Raw genomic sequence first — 12553 nt, forward strand, 5'->3', positions numbered from 1 at the left:
TGGCGCAGTTTGTTCAGAAATACAAACTTTAGTGACATGTCTGAACGTTTTTATCGTTTTTCAGTGAATATTAAACGTCTGAAACAAACAACGTGTTTCCTTCAGGTTGCCGACTGGTAAGAGTGATTTATTAGCTAATGTAGCATCTCTGTTTAGCTTTCTCTGTGTTTTAACCCTTTATATATACAGTCTATGGTTTTAACATGTCAACATCACAACACTGTCAGCGTAAAGCAAAGCATTGTTCCTCTGTTCTGCATATTTAAGTCTTTAAAATGTATCTTACTGTAAGTTTAAGAGGTGGAAGAAGTACTCTTTTAACTAAGTAAACGTAGAATTGCCAGAGTGTAGGAATACTCAGTTACAAGTAAAAGTCCTCCATTCAAAATGTTACTCAAGTAAAAGTGCAAAAGCCTTAGCATCAAAATATACTTAAAGTACCAAAAGTAAAAGTATTCATTATGCAGATTTGTGCATTTCAGAATCATATGTATTATATGTTTTGGGTATAATTCTTGATACATTTATGTGTGTATTACATCAATGAAGTGGAGTAAAATTCCAATATTTACCTCTGAATTGTAGTAGAAATTAGAATAGAAGTACAAATTAGCATAACATGGAAATACTCAAGTAAAGTACAAGTACCTTAAAATTGTACTTAAGTACAGTACTTGAGTACATATACTTAGTTACTTAACATCTCTGCCTTCCCGACATATTTTAGTCGTTGAAATGTATCTGTATTTAAGAATTGTAATCTAATGTAAACTAATTGTACAAAAGTGCTCGATAAATGGTCGCACTTTGATGAAACTATCAACAGAAAACCATCAAATCCTAAATAAAGATTAGGCTTTTTTAATTAAGTTGCACAGCTTGAAGTGGAAACAGTCCACTGACTAAAGTCCTGACAAATTTAAAGTGATTAGAAAGAGGATGGGTTTACTCTTGCTGTCATTGGGCAGTATTTGAAAAAGTAGATCCCTGTCCTTAGATCTGAGATAGTGGCTGTTTTTATGAATGACTAACCTTCATAACACAAATATGCTGATTGTTATGCCATAATTATAGAGGGGAACCACACATGTGAAACAAATAGGTTCGAATTTAGGCTGGGCCAAATATTAAATTGGTATTTTCTTATTTAATTTAAAACTTCAGTAAAACAAAACGAGTTTTCAGGTAAAAGTGTGATTTCCAAACAAAACAAAAAACCTATTCCCTAAAAATATTACACACCAAATTTTCAATTTCACATTTATTTTTGAATTCAGACAAAATAATTGTAAATCACCATATATAGATATGATTTCTTCAGAATTGATTCCATTGAATGAGGATGCATTATTACAGAAACAATTTGTATTCAATACTTCGTTTATGGCCTCTAAAGAAAGTAAGGATATAACCTCATTTTAGGAGTTTGGCACTGAGATTCAAGGACGTACGATAACGTTTGTGTGTGTGTAACTTTTGTGTGTGTGTATGTATGTGTATAAGTAATGAAAGTGTGTGTTGTTGATTAACTCCCTCTCTCTTCTTCTCCGTCCCTCAGCCACAGTGACGGTGAATAGCCCCACTGGTTGCCATGGCTCCCAGCAGCAATCCATCTCAGTCTGTGTGCTTGTGCAGACTGAGAGGAATAAAGAAACAAGTAGGGTGAGGAGCTCGCCCTCTTCTTGGGAAAGTAAGTGTTTTTCAGCCTGTGTGTGTGTGTGTGTTTGTGTGTGTGTGTGTCTCCCTCTCGCTGCTTCAGAGACAGAACTTCATTCACTATTCATATCACACACACCATTGACTGACCTGAAGTTTGTGTCCTCCACTGTCAATGAGTGCTTTTGTTTTCATCTGCTTCAGTAGGGAGATTTGAGTCCAAAGTTCATGTACAAGAACAAGTTTTTCAAATGTATCCGTATGCCAAAGAGTATAAACAAAAACAATACATGCACGAACGGTAGACATGAGATGTTAAGCAGCAAAAGCACAACAGCTCTTTCTAATAATATGTCATGAAATGTTCTGTAACTGCTCTTGGGAATGAAAACAATTGTTTTCTATAAAGGGGTTTTGAAGTGACAGTAATTGGTTGGATTGCAAGAGCAAGTGCACCATATTTTCTGTTGATGGGCATATACAGTAAGGCAGATGTTTTAAGATGGAAAATAGTCCCCAAAGGAATACCCAAGGCCCGATGATGTTGTACTTTTATCTACCATAATGCACATTATACCAGTTTTAGACAATGATAGTATCCACAAATATAAGCCTAGTTGTTAGTTAGTGGATGAAACACCTTCTGGTACATTTCTTTAATTACCCACTGTAGCCTTTTTTTTTTTTTTTACTTTGTTTATTGGGTTTTTTCAACAGCATACAGTTATTCTATCAGAGCATGTATCAAAAGTAGGTAAACAAATCTTCACTTTATAGAAAAATAGGTAGAGAAATATGTAAATACTGCGTAACCCACTGTAGCTTCAACAGGAATTGCAACCATTGTTTGTACACCAAGTCTGCCATATTCTAGTTGAAATGAACACATTCATCCTAATAGAACTGTTATTGCAAATACACACGCCAATTTAACACACCGACAATCTTGATTTGCGCGTTTTAAATCTTACATTTAAAGGCACTTCTCTCCACTTGTGTATGGATGGGTGCACACTAAAGTTCTCCTGAGTCAGGATATCATGCTCAATATGTCATGTTAATAATTGAATAAATAATTCACAGTGACCTTTGAGCCTGAAATGGCAGTTCTTTGGCTGAGGTGCATCCCATCTCTCTTGGGCATGGTCTTTAGAGGTATTAGTGTGGGAGGTTAAACATATCATCTATAGTTTTACACTATTACAGTAAAGTAGTTTTCCTTTTATTAGTTAATAAGTAATTAAATAGACAGGCAGTACAGTGTTTGACATTGATTTCCTGCTCACAGCAGCAGAGCAACAGCTACTGCTGCAGTATGGAAACACCATTTGGACAAACTGCAGTACACCATAATACTAGAACTGGTTATAATAATACAACTTTTGATCAACTTATGTTTAACCTTTTTTTCCAATGACTCATAAAACACACACACACACACACACACACACACACACACACACACACACACACACACACACACACACACACACACACACACACACACACACACACACGCATATGCATACATCTTTAAAACACACACTTAGAGACCAACACTCCTACTCTCTTTCAGTTCCACACTCACAATCACATGCACGCTGCAATTCAGCTGTTGCCTTGCAGTAGAACAATACAGTCATATTTCAATCAATAAAACTATGTTTAAATCAATTTGTTTTGTTAAATTATTGACTTATTTGTTAGTAAGTAGCCGTGTAATTAGCAGGATATATTACCCCTTACATATTTGTCCCCGGGGGGCAATTTCCAGAGGTATGTAAAGCAGTACAGCGACACAATGTAGGAATAACAAAATGAATACAAAAATACAAAAAAAGGCCAAAACCAGTATGATTATAATGATACAAAATGATAATTAGCTATGTTACTCTCTTAGGAGGTGTGTGTGTGAGAAAGAGTTGCCAATGCGGGTCGATACCTGCGTTGGCAACACTTTCTCTCTCACTCACACACACACACACACACACACACACACACACACACACACACACACACACACACACACACACACACACACACACACACACACACACACACACACGATACTGACCTCCAGTTGCCTCCGATGGAAGTCAATATCACTGTCAACTTGGAAACGGTATCCACTGTCATGGCAACAAGGGGCAAGGCACACACTCGCCACTCGTGCAGACAAACAAACCACGCGTTGGAACGTGACGTTAAGTATACGGGAGGATCCAACAAACCTCATCTACATACTTAAAACAGGTAATTGTTCATGGTCCCCAGAGGATTAACCTGACCTACATCCAGACTACATGAAAACTTGCTATTTCACCCGTATGAGCTGAATTACCTTGGAGTTGGAGTGAGTGGCCTACTATATAGTCTGGGTTTTTCAATTTTCTTTTTTTGCTTAAGCTGGCAATATAACGCATACTAGCTGGAGAATAAGTGAACACAATATAAGATCAATGTATTTGGCCAGTGTCAAGTATAAAAGCAGAAAGAATATAAAACAATACAGACACTACACTGAATTCAGACTACCTTATCTGGTTCTTCTTTTGTTGGACATCATTAGGTTTATCTTGACGTCAATATATTTTAGCACTATTTAGTTGTACATATGTTCCAGTATGTTGTCATAACAGTGAACTTAAAAAATGTATCAACAGTCAGGTCAAAGTCTTGAAAAATGAAAAAACGTTGTTTGTTAAAAGTTAGACTAGCTTGAAGTCTCCTGTAAATGTAATCTTGGGGATAAGGCAAAGAAAAGGATCATAAAAAAACACATTTTAGGTCGCCAGCTTGTCCAAAAAGCGATGAGACAACTCAATACAATCCGGCTAACAAGATTGTGTGATGCAGGGCATAAGGCATGCCCCGGGGAATACACAGTTCAAGGAGACCTGACATACAGCAGGACTGGTACTATTACTGCTCGAGCACCAGCTTCAAGCAAACCACCGTAATGTTGTACTCAGCGTGACACTTGCTTTGTCCAACTCAAATCAGAAACAGGTCTAGCAAACAGTGCCTATAGTTGCCATGCCACCTTTAGAGCAACCCGTATCACGTCAAATCTGATGGACTTAAAGCTAGGATGTAGGGTCAAAATACTTAATGGTGGATGACCTACATGAACTCCAGATGAGTGGTTGACCTCGCTATAAGCACAGCAAGAGAGCGCAAACACATAATCCATAGCTGCCTGTGTGCTGTGAAAACCCAATCATCTTTCCGCAGCAGCAGGATGGGAAAAGCTCAGGATATTTATCAGGAGGCGACAGCACGCTGTGATCATTCACCGCACAGTTTCCACGTGTGTGAATGTGTGTTTTGTTGAGATGATGTTACTTTAGTTTGCCTTCTTTTTTCTGTCATGTTGTTACTAACCCCATAACCCCCCCAACCCCCCCCCCCCCACACACACACACACACACAAAGGCTTATATCCCGGAAGCATGGTGGCAGGGGGGATATTGTAACAAGCATCCGAAAAAATGTTGGTCCAACAAGTGAGACAAGGCTCCCCGCCTGAATAAAAGAGGATTATCTCTCTTAATTTATGATAATTAATGCACACAGAGTAATGAGAGCAGCATGTTATTGTGTGACTGAAGCCTGTCTCACTCTCTCAAACTGTGTGTTATTGAAGCCTGTTGCTTCACACACACTCAGTACCACGCCATTGTGTATCTCATGGGAATCTTGAAGTCCAACCACTGCCAAATCTCTGCACCAATGCGTTTTACACACACACTGATTTCACTTTAGGGCAGCCTCATCCTGGTTGGATCCACATTCTTGTTTCGCTTCACGGCTTTACACAAAATCTTAAAAAACTTAAAGCATTGTGAGGCAGTCGAGTAAAACCTTCAGGGCCACCATGATGTTCCGAAAGATAGACTTGGTGTCTGTCTGTATAGTAGTTAACTATAGTTAACTGTATGATGTAGGATCTGTATGATGTGTCCTCTATTCCTTATTGTCCACTCTGTCTTGTTTCTATAATTAACTCAGATATAATGTGCAAAAATCCCAACAAAACTGGCCAATCCCTCCCTGTATGCTGTGTCATGAAGATACTGCAACTCACTCAAGGAGCACGTACTGAAACAGATTTGAATACAAATACCCTTAATAGAGACATTATATACTCATAACAGTGAAACAGGACATAATAAGGCCATGCAATTACCAAGCATGGATGCACTGCACAACATCATGCGTTTTTTTTCAATTGCTTACATTGTGGTGAAGTATGATGACACGTTCATGTATTACTATAGAAATAGAAAAGCATGTATCCCCCTACAGCCTTTAAACCTCAGCTGCTTGCTGCACACACACACACCATGCCTCTGTAGTCAAACCATAAGAATATTAGTGGAGTGACTCCCGGGGGGCGGTGCGCGCACAGCCCGTCTCTTTGCGATAAACGTGAGTGCGCGTCCGTTATCATCCAAACCAGCCAACGAGCCAGCACTCCTCCAACCAAATCCTGCCGAGCCGAGCTGATCCGAGCGGAGCATTTGGCCGCGTCGCCCCGCACAGACAGAGGCAGCGGAGGGGAAGATGAGCGGGTAGAGCCGCCGTCCTCCGTCCCTTACTGAGCCACATTCGCGCTAAAATCTCCCGCAGACACGATGGTCTCCATCAGGACCGAGGATTTCTCCTTCCAGCTGATCCTTCTCAGCATTATAGGTAAGAGAGACATTATTGAATGTAAGGCTGACATGTGATGACATTTTGGAAGCTGTCATTGATTCAGTCTGTTTTATTCCTGTTTCACAATCAGCGCCAAGGATGAATTTTATATGGATGGCATTTTTTAAGAACATGCGTACCCGTTCCTTCAGTATTCTTCCTTTCGCTCAGTATTCCTTTCTCAGATTCTGTGTCAGTGAATCATCTGCAATACAGGCAGATATTTGTCTTGTCATGCTTTAAACATGTTGAGACATTTTTTCTTAACATGTTTTAAGTATGAAATGTTGTGCAGTGTTCTGCTCCCACAGCCTCTGATGAACTTATTAAGTGTTCAGTCCAAATGTTGCATTCAGGGACAGATGCACGTTTCATTCAGCAACCTGACCTGGATTTAAACAATCCATATGTTTTTTGCACATTCACAATGTAACTGTGTCAGCCTGATTTATGAGACCATATTTATTATTCAAAGTGAGTATTCTTCACATTTGGATGCTTAGCTTTTGGATGCTGGGAAGTCCACTGTAGCCTCAGTACAGCCTAATGCAAACTTTTCAGCAATCATCTATTTACATTTTTCAACTTTTTTTAACGTTTAGAAAGCAAACAATGGTCTGTTAAAACCAGATCACAGAAATGATTTAGAGCAGCTGTCTAAGAACAGATCCTCTTTGTAAAAGGAATCTGAGAGTAGACGTGGTGCTGATTTCAGTAACAGGTGCGGATGTGAGAAACACAAGAGTGAGACAGTTTTGGATAAAGCGCTGGACACATTCATTTTTGCAAATGTAAAAAACATTGAAAGTGGGACCTATTGTTAAAGCTTACTTAATAGATCTGCAGAGATGATTGTTTGACTCTTTGCACATCCATCAATAAATTGCAGCCGAGACACAAGTTCTGTTATAGTTGGTTTCTCAATTACACACCCTGAAGTAGACTTTAAAATGTCCCACTCAGTATTGTATCTTGGTCATAATTCTTTAAGGAACACAAGAGTTATGTTCATCCCTAATTTGTGTTTATTTTATTAAGAATATCAGCTGACGTATTGTTATTGGATTTTATAAACTCTTTAATATTTATATTGGTACTGAAACATAGTAGTGCCATCTGCTGTTCTACGCAGAGTTTATTCAAGCTCAAGGACAAAGCCTATTTTTACTTAAAATAATGTTTTGGTTGACCTTAGAGATATCCAAAACATTTCTTTTTAAAAAAAAAATATTCCTAACAAGGTTCATGTTTTCATAGCATCATTTTCCAAATGTTTTCCTGTTCCCGTTTGATGAGATTTTGTGTGATCAGATTATCTCAGATGAGCCCATAAGAAGTTCTTTATTTTATATAACTTGGTGCAGAAATAGACCAACGGTACAACTGGCTGGGTTCATTTTCTGCTAGGCTTTTAAAAGGCTTCTTCTTTCCAGACATCTTAATGCTCTTCTGAGAAATGCCTTTGCTCTGCAGTCAAAGTTGACTATACTCTGAAGTTGCAGCAGTGAAGCTTGTTGATTCCATTTTCTGTGACTACAAGTTTAGACATTTTCCTTCCTTTTAAATATTTTATGTGAAACATGCTGTTTAGATAGAAACATATTTTCCTCCAGCCATCTGTCCTACAATATGTCTGGACACCATTCAAAATCACACAACATGTTCTCTTGCTCAGCCTTTTGCTCACACACATATATACAATGGATGTTGTGCGTGCTCTCGGTTTAGCCCTGTTTGTCCGAGCAGTTCTGCCAGTGACAACACTCTTGTCCTTGAGTCCTTCACTGTGCCATATGCTTTTCAACAGCATGGCTGCCACTACATAGTATCATCCATCTGACTTCTCAGTGGTTACACACCTTCGGCATGGGGTATCCATATGTGCTGGTCAGCAGGAGAGGGATCCTAGAATTAGTCCTGTTTTGATCCACTATTTTGACATTGAATATATGTAGGTATAAGTGGAACCACCAATATCTTTAAGCTCTTTGTATTCTGTGATCCTTTCATTAGAGATTTCAAACTAATCTAATTGAGCTCAGCGTGATGGCTGTGCTTGTTTTATTCAGCATCTGACCCCTTTTACCCATTACCACTTGCATTTTGTATTTATGTATTGGAAGTGTTGGCAGATGCACATTGATTGTTGGTGGATGGTAATTGGTTCGATTAAATGACACAGCAACAGCAGCCTGCAAGCTATTGATCCTTCAACAGCTCAACAGGATCTATACTGGATTTAGGCACAACTCTTGGTATGTGTACTTCACTTAACAAAAAAAGAAGAAAGATTACATCATTTGTATAGCCTTGACTCAATTCGGGCATATGCCATATTGGAACAGACATGGCACCTAGTAGTCATCCAGTGATAAAAATCCCACCATCAAATAGTGTAATAAATAACGCCATGTATTTAGACAACATAGCACCATGCCTCTTGATTATAGTGTGATGTTAATGTGAGTGCAGTGATCATATGTTCTCCTTGTGAGATACCATCTGGCAACCCAGTGCACTCGGAGCATTTCAACCAGAGGGGTTGCATCCGGTGGCTTAATAGGATGCCTGACAGCAATTTCATACAGCATACTGGCACACACAGCACACTGAATGTGTAAATCCATAAATAATATGTAGAGCGCAGTGATGATAGAGAGTGAGAAACATAGTCAATTAAAGTATGATATCGCATTTTTCAGAAGAGTTGCAGTAAACGATTTGACCTTTAAACTAATAAGCTAACTTACTTACTAACTATCTTACTGCTAAACATACAACAGTGTTTGTAAGGCAAACCAGTGCTGACCCTGAACCCCACCTGAAACGTTACTGTTTAAATTAATTTGGGTCCTGTATTATAGACAATTTTGCATTAAAGACAATTATTTCAATGTGACAAAAGATTTTAAAATCCCTAAATATGACACGTATGTTTCCTTAAATGGAGACATTCGTTCCAACAGAGACACATTGGTTCCAACACCACATCTTCATCCTGAAGTGTAGTATTGTATTATTATATTTATTATATGTATTATCAACTCCTCTTTCTCTAACTGTATATAGCATGTGAGTTAGAGTAGTGTGTCTGACCCCTTCTAGCCTTGGCTCCATGCTTTAAATGAGATTATGTGTGCGTTAACTTACAAAAATGCACAAACACGCAAAACACACAGCCTGAGTCTGGCTCTGTAAACCAGCCAAATAAAAATCTCCTCTCAGGGAAATAAATCTCGTTAGAAAGATTTTCCAAAGCCTTCTTAACTATCTGGTTTGTAGTGGGAAAACATATAATCAGATTTTGTGTTCTTTTATTGGAAGATATCTTTTAGAGAAAAGTTTTCTTGTTAAATATTACACGCATTTACTTTCCTAAAACAGATGGTTTAAATCCTTAGAATGGAGCAAAATGTTCTATATGTACCCCTTTGAGTACCATCACAAATCTAATTTTGGGAGATTAGGGAAGCATGAGTGTATTTTGAGTGTACTGATGTGTGTCGCACTTTCAGTCACCAAAGTGTTGGCAATGCTAAAAACCACAGCTGTTACGTTGAATAATTGATCCCCTGCTTTCTCTGTGATATTTTGTCTTCCTGCCCTCTCTTTACTGGTTGTTCAGCCTCCCCATCTGAAACATTTTATGCACAAGTGCTCTTATTCTTTAATCCACTTAGCTGCAGTCTGCTCTTACTGTGGCAACGTGCAGTCACAGTTATTTTAAATCTGGCCTGTGCCATGAGGACAGCATAATCTCTTTGATGCTGGAGAGCTCAGTGAAACACTGAAGTCACTCAAAAGTTGTGTAACTAGTTACTGTGGTTGCTGTAATTGGCAGTGATTGTTAGAAGTACACATTCTCAATGGTGGAAGTTGAATATGGTGGAAATCTCTATGGGTTTAAAGAAGCCAAGACCCAACGGAGCATACACAAATGTTGGTCCAATATTAAATTAGGGAATTAACTGGACGGTCATCACTTTTTTAAACGGCATGGGGAGTCAGCTGTTGAATTGTACTTAATAATTTGGCAGTTTCAGTTGGACCCAGAAAAACGTTCCTTTCCCTTCTGTCATATATCACCTCATCACTTTATCCTGATTTTGAACTTAAAGGAATACTTGACTGCATATCTAGCTTTTCAATATGAAATACTTACTTCACCTTAGCCAGGGCTGCACGATTTATGTGCACATGCTCAAGCAATTCAATGAATTGGGAGTTTCCCATTAATTACCTACAGTGTAAATAGTTCACAATGACCTGAATATTTTATATATTATTGGGGGAATATTTGTGACACACCAAATATGGGGATCAACAGTGAAGAGTTTATTTGGCTATGTGTATCTATCGGAATCAGTTGTAACAGCAGCAGTCCTCTACGAAGGTGGATTCTATAGCTTTTCAGGGCTTCACAGGAAGTTAGTATTCAACACTAATGACAGTAAACTAATGAGTCTCAGTAAAGTTGTGTTGAATGAATGTGAAACAGGAGGACTGGTCAGGTCAGCTTTTTAACTATTCCGTGACTTGTTCTCCACCAAGTTTTTTGGTTTTCGTCAGGTACTGTACATTCACTACCACAAGCTCATTTTCAGACGTCTCTTTCTGGAAGGCATTAATAGTGATGCACTTGTTTGTATAAACAAAAGGTGACAGGATGCTGGCCACTCGCTGGCATGAATGTCGGATGTGTCTTGCAGAAGCTGACTCATTTGTGTTGGAAACAGTACTCTCCAAAGGCTGTTCAAGCAAATAGGTAGGAGTGAGCTGGCTACCTAGGTATTTAGTTTCTCCTGAAATAGTGAGTACCTTGGTAATGGTCATATTGACCTTCAAGTACTTCCCCTCCAAGGAGTGAGTCAGAATGCTGTGTTATATATTATGAGTGTCATGGAATTTGATTCAACGCTTAAGACTTGCAGAAGTAGCGAGGGATCATCAGCATGAGGTAGAAAAGGAGGATGACAGGATCGCAAAGGGACAAAAGGTGAAAGGGAGAGGAAGAGTGAAACTAAGTCACTGAAACCACGAAATGCCAACGCTGTCTCTGTGGTCTCTCCACTTGAAGAGGTCTGTCTGAAGTTACAGCCGCTGACAATGGCCTTCGTTGTCTGTCGGTAACAACATACAAAAGACACTGTTGTTTTTAAAGGCTGGCACCAAGGACCGAGGCTACCGGATAGGGAAAGAACCTCGCTAGTCCACGGCTGACTAGATGATGGCCGCATGCAATTGATACAGCTTACTACTGCTTTTAGTGAAATCAGCAGATACTTGTCTAAAGTTGGAGAAGCAATAATCAGACTTTTGCCCCTTATAGAGTTAAACCTGGTTACATGCTGTGCTTATAAAACCTTTTCATTCACATTCCTGTTTCCTGCTATGGAGGGCCGTTTGACTGATGAGGTCCTTTCCACAGTGCTTTACAACTTCTGGGTTTCTCTGTGTATAGCATTGTTCTTTGCTATACACAGTCATGTCATAGTGTTACTCTGGTTTACCCGTGTGACTGTTGTCTTGCTAATTTAGCAAATAGTCTACGTCGAAATCCTTTGTTGAACAGCTACAGACCAGCATCAGAGGTCAGAGAGATCATGGCAGCACTGTGGCTCACATGTATTCAAGTTTAGCTAATGCAAGCGGTTCTGATTGTATCCATGATGCATATAGGCGGAACTATTGAGAGGCTAAATGTATCTGTGAAAAATAGGGAATAGTTGTCATCTATTCTTAATCATCAGTAGTTTGATTAAGAAAAGTACAAGACTAGATTTACATATTTTATTCCAAAGCTTTGATTCCTTGACAATCATTTTGACCAAAAAAGCCATAGTAGACTAAAGGGATATTTAATTTTTCTGTAACTCAAACTTGTGACTAAATCAGAATCAACAGGGTTTCATAACTTCAAGTCAGACAGAAAACAGGAGCATCCTCTGAAGTTAACAAAGAGTCTCAAATCAAAGTATGTTTTCCTTTGTAGCCAAGTTGTAAGAATGTGTGAAAAACCAAATGAATAAAAGTCAGAGAGGGAGATGCAGGAAAGATGAGATTTTGTCGCAGGGCTTTCATCTGTTGAGCTGTAGAAAGGTTTGTTTTTTTAGGCAGAGATGAAGTTAAGTGGGGACCATAACCAATTGGTTTGATGGAAGTTACTGGAGGCTGTCTATTACTCTGTGAAGCGTGGAAT

General features: G+C 38.9%; 1 protein-coding gene across 2 annotated transcripts in view; it reads left to right on the top strand.

Moving 5' to 3' along the window:
- The first annotated feature begins 6133 nt into the window (after nt 1-6133).
- Nucleotides 6134-12553, top strand: part of ptprz1b (protein tyrosine phosphatase receptor type Z1b) — a 46081-nt gene continuing 39661 nt past the window's right edge. For both annotated transcript variants that reach the window (XM_034133508.1, XM_034133510.1), the window contains exon 1: nt 6134-6351. In XM_034133508.1, the coding sequence (XP_033989399.1) occupies nt 6294-6351 (58 nt within the window). In that variant the 5' untranslated portion in view covers nt 6134-6293. The remainder of the gene's footprint in view (nt 6352-12553) is intronic.

Source organism: Trematomus bernacchii, unplaced genomic scaffold (genome assembly GCF_902827165.1).
Source record: "Trematomus bernacchii unplaced genomic scaffold, fTreBer1.1, whole genome shotgun sequence".
NCBI classification, from domain to species: domain Eukaryota; kingdom Metazoa; phylum Chordata; class Actinopteri; order Perciformes; family Nototheniidae; genus Trematomus; species Trematomus bernacchii.